The 19,681-nt window shown below is 40.1% G+C and overlaps 1 protein-coding gene across 1 annotated transcript in view; it reads right to left on the bottom strand.

Moving 5' to 3' along the window:
* Tjp1 (tight junction protein 1) overlaps positions 1-15,500 on the bottom strand; it is a 70,716-nt gene extending 55,216 nt beyond the window's left edge. Inside the window, exons 1-3 of the mRNA XM_013011897.1 lie at positions 15,448-15,500; positions 3,510-3,634; positions 2,410-2,512 (exon numbers count right to left, since the gene is read on the bottom strand). Of these exons, the coding sequence (XP_012867351.1) occupies positions 2,410-2,512; positions 3,510-3,634; positions 15,448-15,495 (276 nt within the window). The 5' untranslated portion in view covers positions 15,496-15,500. The remainder of the gene's footprint in view (positions 1-2,409; positions 2,513-3,509; positions 3,635-15,447) is intronic.
* Between the last annotated feature and the right edge of the window lie 4,181 nt (positions 15,501-19,681).

Below are 19,681 nucleotides of genomic sequence, written 5' to 3'. Positions count from 1 at the left end.
AATTTTTGAGGAAAAAAAATCTACTCCAAAAGTTTAACTGAATTAATGATTAAAATATAAATTAGAATGAAATTACATAAGTACTAGAATAAAATACAAGAGTCTTTTATAATTTTGGTAAGATAAAGCTTTTTTAAGAAAGATACCAAACAATCTAATAAAGTTAAAGCCAGACAGACATGGCAGCATAAAAATCAAATGTTTCACCAGACCTGTGATCCTAGCTACTCAGGAGGCTAAGATCTGAGGATCACAGTTCAAAGCCAGCTCAGGGAGGGCAGGAAGGCCCTGAGACTCTTATCTCCAACTAACCACCAGAAAAACAGAAGTGGCACTGTAGCTCAAAGTGGTAGAGCACTAGCTTTGAGCTAAAAAGCTGGGGAATAGCACCCAGGCCCTGTGTTCAAGCCCCACAACTGAGGCGGGGGAGGAGAGTTGAATGTTGTTTCCACATTGAAAACAATATTATATAAAAACAAACAGAAACCACTGTAAACAAAGTTACAAATGCCAGAAGGAAAAACAATACACACAACATATGTGACAGAAGACTCACGATTTTAACACATAAAACACTTCTACATCACTGTATGAATGCAAGGGACAAAAAGAGCAAAAAAGGGGAAAAGGAAGAAATATAAAGGGCATCAGTATCCTGTGAGAGGTTCAAAACCACTTCTTGGGTACTTCACTTGAAATGCTGGTAGTGTATCAGTTTGACCAAGAGTCAAAACATGATGAAAAAAACTCCCACTATCTGATGGGTTTTCTGAGGGACAACACATACATCAGTCATTCATGCTCCTAACTCTGAGAAGCCACCCTTAGGGAACTTACTCCTTCAAGGAAGTGAACAAGGAACTAGGACCATAATAATGCTCGCCATAGAATTGTATTTTTCAGTTCTGTGGAAAGGAGGTAGTGAAGATGCCTATCAGCAAGCAGGCTGGGTAAGCACATGTATACTACAGGGAAATGCCGCCCAACCCTGAGGAATCTGCATTGCAGGGTTCACAAAGGAGACCATAGACAAAGTGCCTTCCTTTCATTGTTCTGATTTCTTGTCCATTGTGTTTTAAACATTATTTCTACCTTCCTTTCATATGTAGTTAATGGAATATATTTATGATAGTGATGTTATCATAATTGTAATATTTTAGTTAAATATAAAAGCAAGTAATTGAGTGTAATCCCCAAAGGGCTGTTCGTTTACGGAAAGATAATCATATACGTGAGCCATCACCTTAAAATAACACAGAGCAGAAGCACACAGAGCAGAAGAGATTTGATTGGGGAGTGGGAGCTAGTTATTTGGAAATGCACCTTTCCTACCAAGGTTCTGACTGTGTGAGAAGGGGGGAGGTTCCTAATGGACCAACCAGGACAGATAACTGGCCACTCACTCTGCCTCTCCCTTCTGCTCCACGCACTAAGCTTCAGAGCAGGATGCTCTTTAGTCCTTCAGAAGTGGGACAACACAAGTGCGTAACAAAGTCAGTGAGCGGTTCCTATGATCCTAGGTGTTTAAATGAGACTTCTACATTCAATGTGCCAAGTTTTAACTGTGACCTGAGTATGCTTATGCAGGGTTTATGGAATTCTTTTTCCCTTACTTAGTAAGAGTAGCTTTTTTAGAGAAATGCAAAACAGAATAAAGATTCTAGCCATTAAGACAGTAACAAAATGCACCTGGACAAATCATCAAAGAAAAACTTAAGATTTTCTCTCTTGGGCTGGGAAGATGGCTCAGTGGTAGAGGGCCTGCCTTGCATGCCTGAGGCCCTGGGTTCGATTCCTCAGCACCACATAAGCAAAATGAAAAAAGCCGGAAGTGGCACTGTGGCTCAAGTGGTAGAGCGCTAGCCTTGAGCTGAAGAGCTGAGGGACAGCGCCCAGGCCCAGAGTTCAGGCCCCACAACCGGACCCAAAAATAAAATTAAAAAAAAAAAAAAAAAAAGATTTTCTCTCTTTTCAAAGCAGGAGGTCAGGGCGGGGAGAGTGGTGGAGTGCTTGCCCAGCATGCATAAGAATCCTGGGTTCAATTCCTCACATAAACAAACAAAATCAAAGCAGGAGGTGATGTGGGTTTAGAGAACAATGTAAAACTTTCCCAGCAAATAAATCTTATTCCAGGAAATAGTACTACATACTTCAAAACTGGCTATTTGCTAGGAGTGGTCTAACAAGTACTGGGAAGAAGGAAACATTTGAGACATGAAAAACTGTCCAATCACTCCATCTTCCTTTTAACTGGGGGGAAAAAAAGATCCCCACTATCTGAACTCAGAAAATACACAAACCAGTTTCTAAGTCTTATAAATAACACTAAGCTACTACTTTGGGAACTAGTATTTCAGATTTCATTTTCTTAGAAGAATTTCTACTAAACAAAAGATAAAATATACTTACAATTTTTGCATTTTTCCCACTTTTCCTTAGTTGCTGAACAGCAAAAGCATGTTCAACATTATCCATTGAAACTCCATTAACCATTGCAACTCGGTCATTTTCCCTAAAGAGGACAAGTCACCAAAGTAACATGTTAGAGAAAAAAAAATAAATGTAAGTTAGTGAAGCACCCCTATGAAATATTTTTGTAGTATGGCCTAATCACTCCATTTGTCCCCAGAGCAATGATCAAATAGTGTTAAACTATTTTTTGTCAGAAAGAAAGTTCACAAGAACATTAGCCAGTAGCAATTACAGGTCCATCAGCAAAATGTTTTCCCAAAGGACTGACTAGGTACCACAGTACACAAAATGTTGATTGATAAGTGAAATTACACAAGGTTTGAGGATACTGTCATCAGTTATAGTTATTACATTATCCTTTTTATAAAAAGCCTTTTCAATCCTTCTGATTATGTCTCATTTCTTTCCTAGCATACCTTTTGCTTCTCTTTATCTTGGAAATTTTCTTATCACAAAAAAAGGGCAAGATGGGGCAAGACTCCTAAAAGCTAGTTACATCTATCTTAACTGAGTTCTAAGTATTTGGGGTTTGTTTTCTTTTCAGTACTTGAAAATTTTATTTGAAAAATTTGCATTTGCCAGGCACCAGTGGCTCATGTTTATAATCCTAGCTACTCAGGAAGCTGAGATCTGAGGATCACTGTTCAAAGCCAGCCTGGGCAGGAAAGTCCATGAGACTCTTATCTCCAATTAACCACCAGAAAACTGGAAATGGCACAGTGTCTCAAGCTGTGGAGCATTCACCTTGAACTGAAGAGTGCAGGGACAATGCCCAAGCCCAGAGTTCAAAAGCCCATGACTGACAAAAATATAAAATAGTTTGCATTTATATTTAAGTGATACTAACTTTCCATTAAGAGCAACAACAAACCTTCTATCTTAAGTAGGTATAAATGTATTCTGACAAAAGAAAAATTATTAAACAAGCCAAGGCACAGATGGAGTGTGCATACAGCAAAATCATTAACAAAGCGGGCCAGTGACAGGAAATAAACAATGTCGGCCACACAGGCAGGCACTGAGAGAAATACACTTACTGCAGCTGTCCTTCTGCTGGTCCTCCTTTGAGCACATCTGAAATTACAATGGAGGTTTCCCCACTCTGAAAATGAGGATTATCTCTTCCACCAGATATTGCAATTCCAAATCCAAATCCAGGAGCCTAGAGTAAAGACAGATATGAAGAGCATAGTTGCTTAGTGTAGCATCTACTACTATCTGGAGAAGTCCAACTATACAAATTAAAACCTTATTCAATCTATACGATCCACCCACACTTATACAGTCATAAGTATTACCTATCCTGTAAGAATGAATGCTCTAGCTGGACTCACACCCATAATCCTTGCTATTGAGTCTGAGATTTGGGGGCATCACCGCACAAAGCCATCCTGAACACAAGTCCCTGAGACTCCATCTCCAACATCTCTATCTGGGTTAGAGGTATAAAGTGGCAGAGGACTAATTGTGAGCAATAAAGCTAACCAAGAGAACTAGGCCCTGAGTTCAGATCCTAATCCCAGCAAAAAGCTGTTATCAGATATAACATTAAAACTTGCAAATTATACAAATGGTCTTTAAGAACTAAAATAACTTTAATCATTAAACAAGAAGAGTATGTTTTTGTATAGAGTTGTACTATATTAACATGTTGACAATTCAAACCAGATGAGCATAAAAACAACTCCTCCTTTCCTAAGCTGTTCAGTCCTAAAAAGAAAAAAACCATAAACAGGTCAGAGTCCCTGACTTCCCCTTCCAACCCAATACTTAGTTAAGTGGCAAAGGAAAAAGGAATCAGTAACAACAAACCTTCTTCTGTAAAAAGAATAAACACCAGTGCTGTGGCTCAAGTGGTAGAGCACTAGCCTTGAGCTGAAGAGCTGAGGGACAGCACCCAGGCCCAGAGTTCAAGCCCCACGACCAGACCCAAGGGAAAAAAAAAAAGTTTGGGGGGGAGGGGGGAGGATGGGAAGGGATGTGAAGGGTAAACAAAGGAGGAGGCTGCAATGCTTGGTAAGAAATGTACGCATTATCCTGCCCATGTAATTGTAACCCCTCTGTACCGTATGTTCACAAATAAAATAAAATTAAATTAAAAAAAAGAATAAACACCTCTGAAAATGAAAGAAATGAAAACATGTCTATACAAAGACATACATAAATATGCACAGCAGAATCATTCATAATAGCCAAAAGTAGAAACAATCCAAGTGCCAGTCAGCTGATGAATGAAGGAGTGAAAGGTGGTATATACATGCAGTGCAGCCCAGGCAGGAAAGTTCTTGTAAGACTCATATCTCTAATTAACCACCAGAGGTGCTGTGGCTCAAAGTGGTACAGTGCTAATTGAGCAAAAGAGTTCAGGGACAGCGCCCAAGCCCTGAGTTCAAGCCCCATGACCAGGATAGGTGTGTGGGGTGTAGTTATTCCAACCCAAATATTTAATGTAACATTTTTCTCCAAAATGAACATTTCAAGAAAAAAAACACTGACAGTATCTGTTGCCAATAATTAAAATTTAACTTCAAAATAAAACTAAAATACAGAAAATGTATATCTGCTACCATGAGCTCAACAGTCTCTCAGACTTTTCTGATGGGATTGATGTTGATAAAAAAAGTGAGATTTAAATAATATATGTTTAGTAAAATATAGCAACATTTAAAATATTTGCCTACCTCTAGCAACCAGACTTTCAAAAGACTAAAGCATGTTAGAAAACCATGCCTGGATAACTAGTATATGTCTGAGTCAAGCAGAAAAGGTCAGATAAGATGATGTTAGGGGAATGAACCCCAAGGTAAGTATTCAAATGGGTTTTTTTCTTTCATGCAATTGTTTCTAACATATTTATAAGATGATTTCTATGTTGCTTTGTATGTCCCTCCCCCATGGTATAAGCCCTGCTTTCACTGTATTTGATGTTGGTATAATTTGTGGAGGGGTAGGGAAAAAACAAATCGTTTAAATAGGGATACAGGTGGACCCATTGCAACAATAAGATGTACAAGTCGTTATGTCGAAAAACAAACTTTACAACTTTGGTGGGCGGGGGGAAGAGTATCGGATGGGGGAAGTAGGGGAAGGGATGGGAAGGGGAAACAAAGAGGAGGCAACAATGCTTGTTAAGAAATGTACTTGTTATTTTGCCCATGTAATTGTAACTGCTCTGTACGGTGTTTTAAAAAAAAAGAAAACCATGCATGGATGGATAAATACCCATGATACAAAAATAGGTAAATAGATATTCATGTAACAGTACAAAGTTTACTGATGAAGTTTTAAGACTGCACATTTCAACTGTCCTTCAAAAAGACATACTTCTCATGTTTTGGGTACAACACCAAGCTCAGCTATCCATACTCACTTCTAAGAGAAGGGCTACACAATGATAGCTCCCTGGGCAGAGATAAGAGGATCGAGGTCTAGGGCTAGCCCAAGCAACAGCCAGCTAGATCTCATTTAGATCTACGTGGTACACACCTAAAATGCCTGAGACTGGTTTGAAGTTAACAGAAAAGTCTATGAAACTTCATCTCCAATCAACCAGCAAAACATGGGGCTGGAGGCATGGCTCAAGTGGTATATAGCACCAGCCATGAGCAAGCAAGCACAAGGCCCTGAGTTCAAGTCCAGTATAGGCAAAAGAAAAAAAATTGTTTATAAATTCTGGAAACTCATATATATATATACATGTATATATATGTATATATATATGTAATTTATAAGTATTTGTCTCTCATATTCTCATTTTCTTAACAGTGTCCTCTGAAGCACAAAAGTTTCCAAACTTAATGAGGTCCAAATTACGACTTTGTTTTGTTACTTAGGATTCTAACATCAAAGCCAATAAACATCAAAGTCAATTTTTTAAACAATGTGTTTTAGTTGTGAAATTTAGGTCTGAGTTTGTGTGTGTGTGTGTGCATGTGCACATTTGTGTGTGCACACATGCATATACCACTTCTGGGGCTTGAACTCAGGGTCAGAGTGCGCTCTCTTAGTTTTCCCATTCAAAGCTGGCACTGTACAACTTAAGCCATGCTGGTTAACTGGCGATCAAGAGCTCATGGGTTTTTCTGCTTAGGTTGGGCTTTCAACTGTGATCCTGGGATCTCAGCCTCTTGTGTGGCTAGGATTACTGGAGTCACAGGCACCCATCTGTGTGCTGGCTATTTTTTCTTTTTTGGTCAGTCATAGGGTTTGAACTCTGGGCCTGGGCGCTGTCCCTGCGCTCTTCAGCTCAAGGTGAGTGCTCTACCGCCTGAGCCTCAGCACTACTTCTGGTTTTCTAGTGGTTTCTTGGAGATATGAGTCTCACGGACTTTCCTGCCCGGGCTGACTTTGAACCCTGATCCTCAGATCTCAGCCTCCTGAGTAGCTAGGATTATAGGCATGAGCCACTGGCACCCGGCTGTGCTGGCTATTTTTCAAAGAGGGTCGGGTCATGCTTCCTGTTTAAGTGCATGCCTGTTCCACCAACATGCCTATTTGAGGATTTGCATCACGACTAAGATGATAGAGGCTCGTGCCACTACACTCAACTCTGGGGCCAGATGGGGACTCATGAATTTTTCTGCCCAGTCTGGCCTGAACCCACAGGTTCAGTAGCTAGGATTTCAAGTGTTAAGGCACCAGTGTCCAGCTTTAGGTCCGATTCATTTGAAGTTTCTTTTGTATGAGATGTAGGGGATTCAAATTCATAATTTTATGTGTGCTTAACTGGCTATCCCAGAACCATCAGTGAGACTTTTTCCTCACTGTTTTATATTGGCACTCGAGACTATTTTTCCTCACTGTTTTATATTAGCATTCTTAACACAGTTTCTTCCTCACTCACCCCCATGTCAGACACTTGCAGCCCATCCGCAGATTATCTCCTGATGTGATTCCTTGTTTTCACTACAATTTCACCCTTCCAAACTTTAGTACAAGAATGATATTTGGGTATACCAATATTCATTTACACTATTATCTAATTCTACTTTAGCATACTAATTTTAGTGTTACATAATTCTTTAGTACACTAATTTTAGAAAACTATTTTAGTACACTACTTCTACTTTAAGAATCCTACTTTAGTACTCTAATGATACTTTAGAACATGGATACTCATTTATACTGCTAGCACTTTAATGACACTTTAGTACATGAATTTTATAATTCTACTTTAGAACACTAGTGATACTTTATTATACCTATACTCATTTATGCTGGCATATAATTCTCCCTTATAAAATGAAAAGGTGAGGCTGGGTGCTGGTAGGTCACCTGTATAATCCTAACTACTCAGGAGGCTGAGAGCTGAAGATCATGGTTCAAAGCCAGCCCCGGCAGGAAAATCCGTGAAACTCTCATCTCCAGAAAACAGGAAATAGCACTGTGGCTCAAGTGGTAAAGCGCTAGCCTTGAGCTGAAGAGCTGAGGGACAGTGCCCAGGCCCAGAGTTCAAGCCTCACAATCAATGAAAGAAGAAAAAGGAAGGAAGGAAGGAAGGAAGGGAGGGAGGGAGGGAGGGAGGGAGGGAAAGAAAGAGAAAGAGAGAAAGAGAAAGGGAGACAGAGAGAGGGAGAAAGAGAGAGGGAGGGAGGAGAGAGAGAGAAAAAAAGAGAAGGGAGGGAGGGAGGAGGGAGGGAGGGAGGGGGGAAAGAAAGAAAGAAAGGAAGGAAGGAGGAAGGAAGGAAGGAAGGAAGGAAGGAAGGAAGGAAGGAAGGAAGGAAGGAAGGAAGGAAGGAAGGAAGGAAGGAAGGAAGGAAGGAAGGAAGGAAGGGAGAAAGAGAAAATGAAAAGGCAAAGATGAACTCATATTGATCATTCATTTGTCAAAGGCTTAGAAGAAAGTATGCGTTTTCTAAGGGATAACATGTCAAAGTACAGACGCGTGGACGGCGTTTGGTGGGCAGCAAGGGGAGCAGACCACACTTGCCAGTGTGACAGCCATTTGCTCTGGATAGACTGAGCACTTTACGTGGATTATTCTTACCTGAAATATGCTCAAGTTGTAAAATGAACACAATTTTATGACTCAGTGTAAGAAAAATGAAGTGTGTCAGCTATAAAACACTGATCACAGTTGAAATATTCTGGATATACTCAAGTTAAACAACATCTGTTTTGAAAATTCTTTCATCTTTTTGAAGCTACTTTCTGAACGTGAAGTGTGAAATGGTTACCCCCCCTTCCATGTGTGGTTATCTGACCGCGCTGCCCAGACCTCTGGTGTGGCCTTGTGGACCACAAGTGATCTCAGAAGGAATTCAGTGTTCGTAGTACAGACAAGGGGATATAAAATGCCCTGAGGAAGTGGCAGTGCAGCATGAGACCTGGCACACCACTGTCTGAGGGAGACAGCCAGCTGTCGGAGAGCAGGGGAGAGAGGCATCAGCATACATGCTAGTAATCCATGCGGGCCTGGTGTCCTCTCTAACACAAGTCTAGGGTGTCCAAGAGTGCTCGCAGACAGTTGAACACACCAAATCATCACTTAGCCTTCACGAATGACCTGGACTTCAATGGGTTCTAGTATTCTAAGAATGTGAGAGAATGAGGCCCACATCCCTTATTCTGGACAGTAAATAGCAGGCAACATTAGCGTTCTAGTCCAGGACGTTTATGCACTCATTCCTCCTTTCATACAATTAGAGAGGGAGCATTATGTAGCAATAGATTGTGTGGTATTCCAGATCATTCCCTGTACAACACGGCTTCCACTATCACGGCTGCCAAAGCTGACAACCACTCACCCAGCAAGAACAAACAAATCTAATTCCTCTGCCAGTGTTCTGAAACAGTGGTGCCAGAGACCACGGGCTTCCATTTCAAACTAGAAATTGGGCCCAAACCCCAATTTCTGGTGGATATGGAGAACCCTATTTATTTTTTGGACAATAACTTTTGAGAGCCACTGCTCTAGGTCAATGGTCAGCAAACTATAGCACAAAGGTCAAATCCAGACAGGTATCTACTCCTATAAATACAGTTCTATTGGAATACAGCCACATGCGCTCATATGCCCACTGTTTCTGGCTGCTTTGGGATACAGCTGCAGAGTTGTGCAGCTGTGGCAGATTGTTTATAACCTGTAAAACTCAAAATATTTACTATCTGCCTTTTTATAGAAAACATTTGCTGCCCTGATCTAGATAGTCTAAATTTTATTCTGAAAAAAAATTAGTCTATGAGCAACTTGGAATGCCAGAGGACTGTATCTGAAAGTGCTGCTCTTAACCTCAGACAACAAACTCTGGCAAACTGGTAATCTGGCAAGTCTAAATTTTATTCTGAAAAAAAAAAGTTTATAATCAACTTGGAATGCCAAAGGACTGTATTTGAAAGTATCGTTCACTACCTTGGACAACAAAGTCTGGCAAACTGGTAATCTGGTAAACGTCTCTCAGTTTCCATTGAGTCAGGCCCGGGTGCCTAATATTTGCAATCCTAGCTACTTGGGAGGCTCAGATTGAGAGGATTATAGTCCAGTGTCAGTCCAGTTAAATTTATGAGACCCCCATCTCAACCAAAAGCGGGGCATAGTTGTGAGTACCTGTCATCCTAGCTATGTGTTAGCTAGCTTATACAATGAGAAGGACCATAGTTCAAGCTGGCCTGGTCATAAATGTGAGACTGTATTCAAATAATAAGACAAAGAAACAGAGGAGTGGGTCAAATGGTAGAGCACTGTAAGAAGCACAAAGCCCTAAGTTTAAATTCCAGTATAAAATAAAAAAGCCAGGTTCTGATGGCTCACGCCTGCAATCCTAGGAGGCTAAGAGCTGAGGAAAATAGTTCAAAGACAGCCCAGGCAGGAAAGTCTAAGACTCCTATCTCTAAATAACCACCAGAAAAATCTGAAGTGGAGCTGAGGCTGAAAGTGGTATGGTGCTAGGCTTCAGTGAAAGAGATCAGGGACAGCACAAAGGCCCTGAATTCAAGCCCCTTGACCAACCAAAAAGAACAAAAGAAAAAAACCTGAAAGTTGGTGGTTCAGGCTTGTAAACCAAGCTACTGAGGAGGCTGAGATCTGAGGATCATAGTTCCAAGCCAGCTCTGGCAAAAAAAAAAAAAAAAAGTCGATAAGGCTCTTCAAATTTAGCTGGAAGAAGAGGTAAAGAGCTTTGAGCGAAAATGCTAAGGGACAATGCCTGGCCCTATGTTCAGCCTCAATACCGGCATACACACATAAAATAACTAAGTAAAATGAAATGAATACAAATGACACTGGGTAAATATGAACTTACTGTAGTTTGCTACATGTTGTATGAATTTACTGTACATAATACTATATGAAAAGTATGTCACCAAAAAATCCCTAAAGTATCAAGGGGAGGAGAAAAAAAAAAGGCCAGCCCTCTAGAGGGATTGTTATTGAGAACTTCCACTCTGCCACAACCTCTCTCTGATGTAGCCAGAGGGAACACACAAATTAACACACTGAAAACCAAGGAACTCCAGTTACAGATTGCTCTTCTTTGTACTTAGTATCTCATGACCCTATCCCCTACAGACAGCACAGGAAGCAACCAGGCATAGAACAGAATCCAGAGCCCCGTTTTCAGATCTGCCTGAGCACTACCTACACCTACCAGGAGGAGTGGGGGATGAGACTTTCAACACTGTACAGAATAATCCAACAGTTTGCTTTATATTCAGGATCTCTTTCCCTTAAGCTAATGAGAGAGAAGATCTGTAGTAAACACACGTGGTTGTTTCTCTGAACCTGGATTCCTAGCAGAACCAAACAAAATGGTACAAAGGGAAAACATACTTCTAGGCAATTATGAGTATCTTATTTTATTATTTAATAACTAAAAACCTATTAGGAAAAGGAAATGTACTCTGATCATAGAAATCAGACCTCTGGTTTCCAATGAATTATCTAGCTCTACCTAAAGAAACTAGAGAAAAGAAGAGCAATTTAAATGCAATGTAAAAAAAGATGGAAATATTAAAATGAGTAGATATTGTAATCAAAGAGAATCAGAAAAGAATATCAAAAGATTATCAACAAAAATTATTTCAAAAAAACCCCAAAACACCGCAATGTTATAAAATCATTAGCTAGACTAATCAAGAAATAAAAGACGCAAATTACCAAAATTAAGAATAAATCTGGGAAAGTGGCTCACACCTTTAATCCCAAATACTGGGAGGTAGAGGCCAATTTGGCCAAAAAGTTAATGAGACCTCCATCTCAATCAGTAAGATGGGCCTGGTAGTATGTGCCTATCATCCCAGCTATGTAGTAGGAAACTTATTTAGGAGGAACATGGTCCAGGCCAACTCCAGAAACAAAAACAACCCCTGACCCTATTCAAAAACTAAAGTAGGACACAGTAGCTTAAACGTGTAATCCTAGCTACTAAAGCAAAGGAGAGAGGCTATTGGTTTGGGACCAGCTGGGGCACCAAGAGTTTGGAAGACTCCAGTCTCCACTGCAATGACTGGGCACAGTGGCATCTGCCAGTCATGCCAGTGACAAAAGGGAAGTACTAACAAAAGAATCAACCTCTAGTCTGGCCCAAGCACAAGGTGAAGCTCTATCTTCAAGTGATTCACTTAAAGGAAAAACTAGCATCAACTGATTTGAGTTTCACCAAAAGCCATAGAGGAAGGCATACCTCCTCATCTCCTTATTTTAATAGCTTTCCCTGGTGCCAAAAGATAAAAAACAGTACAGAAAAAAAGGTCAGGCCCATTTATATCTAACTTTTTTTTTTGCGGGGGGGGGGGGGGGGCGGCGGCGGGGGTGTGTGTGTCTGGTCTTGGGGCCTGAACTCTGGGCCTGGGCGCTGTCCCTCAGCTCTTCAGCTCAAGGCTAGCGCTCTACCACTTGAGCCACAGCGCCACTTCCGGCTTTTTTTCTTTTTGCTTATGTGGTGCTGAGGAATCGAACCCAGGGCCTCATGCATGCAAGGCAAGCGCTCTACCACTGAGCCACCTTCCCAGCCCTATCTCACTAACATTGAAACAAACATGTTCACACAGCATTGACAAATCAATCCAACAACAATGTATAAAACAGGTAATACATCACAAATACAATTTGTCTTACAAATGCAAAGCTGTACAAGTTACCAAGTCTACAAAAAAGAAAAGCTATATGCTTTCACCCAATATTAGGAGTAAGGCAAATGTGTCTGCTCATCATTGAAGGTCTCCAACTACAAGGAGGAAAGAGGGAAAAACAGCGCACAGATTGGGAAGGAAGAAATAAACTGCCTCTGTCACAGATCACATGACTGCCAAGACAGGAAAATAACAAATAACTCCTAGAATAATTAGTAAGCGTAAAGAAGTTGGCTGCAAAGCCATTAAAAATTGTATTTCTACATGTTTATAGTAAAAATACCATAATTTTATAGCATAAAAAAAGATACTTAACTATAAGCCTAACAAAATGTGTGCAGGATCTGTATACCTGAAACTACAAAGCAGTGATGAAAATAATCAAGACTGAGAAAAATATACCACATTCATAGCTTTAAAACTGGCTATAACTCTTGTTGACTGTGTAAATGCACCAGGTGCTAGTGACTCACACCTGTAATCCTAGCTACTCAGGAGGCTGAGATCTAAGGATGGCAGCTCTAAGCCAGTCCAGGCAGAAAGTCTGGAGACTCTTGCCTCCAATTAAGCATTAAAGGCCAGAAGTGGAACTGTGGTTCATATGGTAGAGTGCTAGCCTTCCAACAAAAAAAAATGCCCAGGCTGAGTTGAAGCTCCAGGACGAGCATCATTCTCCCATACCCCAAAAATGCACACACACAACATACCTATACACACAAACATTCGAAGGCCAGGGAGTTACAATAGCTAAAACAATTATTAAAAAAATTAAAAATATGCAGGATTCACCTTATCGTATTGCTCTACTTAATATAAAGCAACAGCAAGGATTAGGTATAGCTAAGTAAGACAGTGCCTGCCTAACATTTAAGATTCTTGGTTTCGGCTGGGAAGGTGGCTCAGTGGTAGAGCACTTGCCTTGCATGCATGAGGCCCTGGGTTCGATTCCCCAGCACCACATAAGCAAAAAGAAAAAAAGCCAGAAGTGGCGCTGTGGCAAGTGGTAGAGTGCTAGCCTTGAGCTGAAGAGCTGAGGGACAGTGCCCAGGCCCAGAGTTCAGGCCCCACGACCGGACCCAAAAAAAAAAAAAAAAAAAAGATGCTTGGTTTGATCTATAGGACCACAAACATTTTTAGAAGCTTGAATAGGTAGACTCTGGTGAGTCCAGACAGAGATACATACAATTTGTTTATGATAAAGGTAGAAGCAGTTAAAGGAAGAAAGGATAAGCTTTTCAACAAAGTGGGAGTGGGAGTTCGGCCAGACATAAAGTGAGATCCTAGCTCAAAAATACCAATGGAAAAAGGCGCAGGCATGGCTCAAGTGGTAGAGTGCCTGCCTGACAAGGATGAGGCCCTAAATCCAATCCTTAGTAGCCAAAACAAACAGATTGTACAAACAAACCTAAATGTACCACTGAGGGAGCTACTGATCCAACCATTACAAGCATCATCATGGAGAAATCTCAAACTCTTAGTCTAAACACAGGAAGCCAGTCTCAACTGGCTACATATTGTTTGAATCCATTTTTATGACACCCTGGAAAAGGCCAAAGTATAAGAATAGACAACAGATAAGAGGTTAAGTATGAGGTTAAGTATGGGAGCTGGGAGGACTACAAATGGGTAAAAAGGGAAAGCTTTAAGTGATGGAGTTGTTCTATAAAATTGCTGCATTGGTTATGTGACTGCTTGTCCAAGCTCAAAACCAGGTAAATATGAATTTATTGTAATTTAAAATACACTAGATGAATTTACTGTATACAAATATGTAAATTATACCATCAAGCCCCCAAAGCATTACAAACACTAAATGTAACACAATAAAATGATATTAAATCATTATATCTCACAATTGTAAGTCATATGGTATTCTTTATACTTAATTACACGCATCTTATTTAAATATGCTGCCTCACAGCACGTTTTAAACCATGGAGACCATATTTCAGCTTTATAAATTATTCAATGATTTTTTCACCACTTGGTGACCCATAAGTCAACTAACTATACATGACCTGAAATAATTATTTTTTAATAATTAATTTAGCCCACTTATCTATTATGTGAAGATTGTTTAACTCATAATCAGGGTCAGAATCTAGGAAGATTATTTCCTTCTCCAAGTTCCTAATAACAGTAATAGCTGGTAAAGCTGTAAAGCATATGATTTACATTTAAGTATCCTCTCGTTTCTATACATTCTCCAAGAGGCAGAGAATGAGCTGGCCTCAAGAGGAGGAACGGAGAGAATGTGGGGAGGCACATGATGAATTGGTAAAAGGATGAATTAGGGCTTGAAATCAGTGCATGATGTTTTCACTTTAAACATGTACAAAACAGCTTTTACAAGGCAGTTGAATCACTTTCCCATTTCTAAAGCAATAGAAAAGCAGACAAACTAGGATTCAAATCCATGATGGTCTCACTTCAGAGCTCTTATTTATCTCCTTCTACCCATCTGCTAATGTACAGGCGAGAGCTTGGGTTTACATTTTTCAAATGACCAAGTATCTTTTAAGACTACATTCTCTATCCAACATGGTTCAATTTTAAATCTGAAGCCTATAAAATATGAATGTGCAATAACAGAAGGCTTAAAGCAGTTTATAATTTAATGTACAGCCATTTATCTGATCATTCGAAACTTTAAGAATAAATTATTTTCTTAAGTCAGGGATTAAAAACAGCAAATATATATAACCACCAAAAGGATATATGAAAAAGTAATTATGCTCCCTTTTGACCTTAATAAAGAATTTATTGCAAATCTAATTTTAAACAAAAGACTATAGAAAAATTTTCCCCTTTCTTTTAGCTTCCTGACATCTGGCTTTCCTCTATTGTTTCTGAAAGCTGCTAGTATCCTGAGTTATAACACAGATTATTTACTGCAACAGAACTCACCCTGTGAAGTGTCACTGTGTGTTGTTCCCATATAGCTGTTTCCTCCATTGCTGTGCTCTGATAAAGAAAGAAAAAAACAAGTCATTTACCTTGTAAGAAAATGTTTACTAATAAAGTTAAAAAAAATCCAGCAAATAATTCAGCACAATAAAATACCAAAATCCACACTACTAATATTAAAGACACTCTGAGAGGACCTGTTACTGAAGGCTTTTTGTTTGCTTTTAAGAGTCAGGAAACTGCACACAGGAACTTCCTTTGTTTTTAACTTAATCTGGACAGATGCTACTCTACATTCATTTTTTCCTAGCTGAGATCAGAGTTTGAGCCAATCTGTCAACTTTATACTTAACATCAGATAGAAAATAATAAAACTTTGAGCAGTCTGGATGTTTAAAAGCAAAGTTATTTAACTTTGCTTTGCATAACAAAGCAAATATAGCTCTGAACTCAGTAATTATAAATATATATGTTGCAGGACAAGAGATGAAAACATCTAAGAGCTTTGGTCAATAATTGCTTTAATGTCACAATGAAATACTACTGCCCCACCTCATTACAGTTTCACTACAGAACTATTTTCTCACCACCATTTATAACTATAAAGGGGGTAAATAGCTTTTCTACATCACACACACACACACACACACACACACACACACACACACACACACACCAAGAAAAAAAGGAATTAAAAAAATGAGTCACAGGGGGCTGGGAAGGTGGCTCAGTGATAGAGTGCTTGCCTTGCATGCATGACACCCTGGGTTTGATTCCTCAGCACTACATAAGCAAAAAGAAAAAAGCTGAAAGTGGTGCTGTGGCTCAAGTGGTAGAGCGCTAGCCTTGAGCTGAAGAGCTGAGGGTCAATGCCCAGGCCCAGAGTTCAGGCCCCATGACCGGACCCCCCCCCCAAAAAAAGTCACAGTTTCCAATTTTCCTAAGACACTCCATGAAATAGAGCAATATAAGCACCAATAAAAATCCTTCCAAATCAGTTCACAGTGTCATCTCCTGAGAAAAATAAATTATCATCCAAAGGATGAACATGATAAAATTCCTAATAAACACCTTTTAAATTGGGTTAAATGTTCTTGGAGGTTTTTAAGTAATTCACTTTTTCTTTATGTCCCATTTTATGAAATCAGGGCTCCTAAAATGTATATATTTGTACGTAAGTCTTTTCTAAAAAGATTTTCCAGAGTAATGAAAAGATAGTGAGAGGAGAGAGTGCTGAGCACCGTATTCTGGGAAACCCCTCCTGGCCTGTGTTACAAATGCTGCTTCACAGTAACTAGGATCTGTTGTCTGTTATCACGCTGTCAAGCAGCATCAGGAGAATATGCCCATCAAGGTGCTGTGGGCCCATTTCTCCTTTCCCACAGCAACTTTAACTGAAGATTAATGCCACTTTAGAAAATGAACCCCTATAAAGAAAGCCTGCTTCCCTAAATTCAAAGGAACTAGATTAACTTTCCTGCTAGATGAATAAGAGGAGAAAGGATCTCTATTCACTCCCAAAGATAAGAACTGCCAACCTTACCCAGCACTTTGTTTCAATCTTCCAATCAAGTGCGGCAAAACCTCTCTTTAATGAGACCTCAGCAGGAAAGAAAGCTGTTTTGTTTTTTAGCAAAAACTGACCAAGACTCAGTGCATTTAAAAAGTCCTCTGTCAATGTGAAGCCACGATGAAGAACTCTGCTAAACATCAATAGTTCCCCTAAATACACATGATAAAAATACTGCAGTAATCGGACAGTAATTGGACTGGGAAGGTGGCTCAGTGGTAGAGTGCTTGCCTTGCATGCATGAGGCCCTGGGTTCAATTCCTCAGCAACACATAAGCAGAAAAAGCCAGAAGTGGCATTATGGCTCCAGTGGTAGAGGGTTAGCCTTGGGCTGAAGAGCTGAGGGACAGCGCCCAGGCCCCACGACTGACCAAAAAACAAAACAAAAAAACCAAAACTGCAGTAACTACCAGCCTCCCCCCATCCCCAGAGCCTTTAGGAAGGAGAACTGGCAGTGGAGCTCTAGATGGGTCTTTTCTCAACTACTCTGTTAACACAGAATATGGCTTCGCTGTCTCTACAACCCTTTTTATCTGTCCCAAATGGGCATGAGCTGAGAGCAGCTTTCCCTGCTAACACACTCTTCAGCGAGGAGCACTCTACCATCCCTCCATATGGTTCATCCCAGGGTACGTAGAAATTCTCAACTGTTGAAATAGAATGGCTGGGAGTACGGGCGCTGGTGGCTCACGCCTGTAATCCTAGCTACTCAGGAGGCTGAGATCTGAGGATCGCGGTTCAAAGCCAGCCCGGGCAGGAAAGACCGTGAGACTCCTATCTCCAATAAACCACCAGAAAACCGGAAGTGGCGCTGTAGCTCAAGTGGTAGAGCGCTCGCCTTGAGCTGAAGAGCTGAGGGACAGCGCCCAGGCCCAGAGTTCAAGCCCCGACCGACAAAAAAAAAAAAAAGAATGGCTGGGAGTATAACAAATTTAACACTGGTCACCTTTGAAAAGGAGAGACTGTCAGGGGCATCAGGTGTTTTACCTTTTACTTTCCTTTCTCCACTGATAATAAAAATTGCATTTACATCTATTCCTACTTGAAACTCAAATATTTTTTAATTTGGCTTTTAGGAAAATCAAATGTGTTTAAGAAGATTACTTTAAGACACTGTTAATTATGGGAAATGTTTATCTGTCATTAAGAGAAAAATACATTAAGGTCTTCATGAATCATTTCCATGCTGAGTGCCATAACAGACAGTTAAATGACTTTGGACTAGAGAAAAAAAATTTAAATACCAAACATAATTGTTATCAATGTTTCTCCTCAGAACTAGTAAGATTTTTCTTTGGAGTGATCACAAAAGTATACATCTCAACAAACTGGATGGTTTCCCCAAAAGGGAGAGGATATAGCTTATTTCTCTGCTAAAATCAGAGTGCTTATCTGAAAGGAGACCTATGTACCAAGAAGAAATAAGAGCACAAACATCACAGGATAGGGTCCTGACCAGCACACTAAGCCAATTTAGTATACAAAGAGTTATTATGCCCTATTACTCTTCATCACCTTAAAAAAAATAGAAAAATGTATTCCTAGTTTAAAACAGGGAGCATGTCATCATCTTTTCACTTTCTAGTCTTCCATCTGCTTCGTGGCAAAGCCGTGAAATTCTATCCCTGGTTGTCTAGATAACCAGGCAATCCTTAGGAAGAGCTCTGAATGAACTGAAACTTTCGATGGACAAACTTAAGGACATGTGACAATGCAAACACAGTAAAATGATAACAGTGGAGTTGGGGGGAGGGAGTGCCAGGGATCCATTTTCTTTTCTTTTAAAATATAACCTTAGCTATTTATTTATTTATTTATTTATTTATTTATTTATTTATTTATTTATTTATTTATTTATGTCATGAGGCTTGAACTCTGGGCCTGGACGCTGTCCCTCAGCTCTTCAGCTCAAGGGGAGTGCCCTACCACTTGAACTACAGCACCACTTCCGACTTTTTCTGCTTATGTGGTGCTGAGAAATCGAACCCAGGGCCTTGTGCATGCAAGGCAAGCAAGCATTCTACCACTGAGCCACCTTCCCAGCCCCCAGGGATCCATTTTCTAATTCCTTCAACCTTGCTACTGGAAAATGAACATCATAAAATACTGAGTGGGAGAAGTGGGGAAAAGGAGCTCCTTTTAGTAAATCACTCAAGAAACTGAAGTTAGAATTGATTATAAGCATAGTCAGTACCAACAAATGTACTCAGCACTATTTTCATGAGCAGGACGTAAAGAAGTAATGATTACCAATGACTGAGAATCTTGTTACTTGATAATAGGGAGGGGGTTTTCTCTGGAAGAATACCTAAGAAGTAGGAGCCTCTGAAAAAAAGTAGAAACCAGGATTCAGGGCCTTACTTTTTCACTGTGAGCCCTTTAGCACTGTTTTATAATGCTCACCCAATTACTTACATAAATGAATAAATTTCAAAGCTCAGTTTGGTTACTGTAAGCTTGCTTATCATTTGTCTTATTTAAAAAATGCAAGTGGGAGCAGGCATCACTGGCTCACACCTGTAATCTTAGCCCTTCAGGAAGCTCAGATCTGAGGATCATGGTTGAAAGCCAGTCTGGAAGGCAGGAAACTCCGTGAGCCTCTTATCTCCAACAAACCACTGAGAGAAAGTCAGAAGTGGTGCTGTGGCTTAAGTGGTAAAGCAC

Source organism: Dipodomys ordii, unplaced genomic scaffold (assembly GCF_000151885.1).
Source record: "Dipodomys ordii isolate 6190 unplaced genomic scaffold, Dord_2.0 Scaffold15, whole genome shotgun sequence".
NCBI classification, from domain to species: domain Eukaryota; kingdom Metazoa; phylum Chordata; class Mammalia; order Rodentia; family Heteromyidae; genus Dipodomys; species Dipodomys ordii.
Note: the sequence above shows the minus strand (reverse complement) of the source record. Positions and strands in the feature narration are given on the sequence as shown.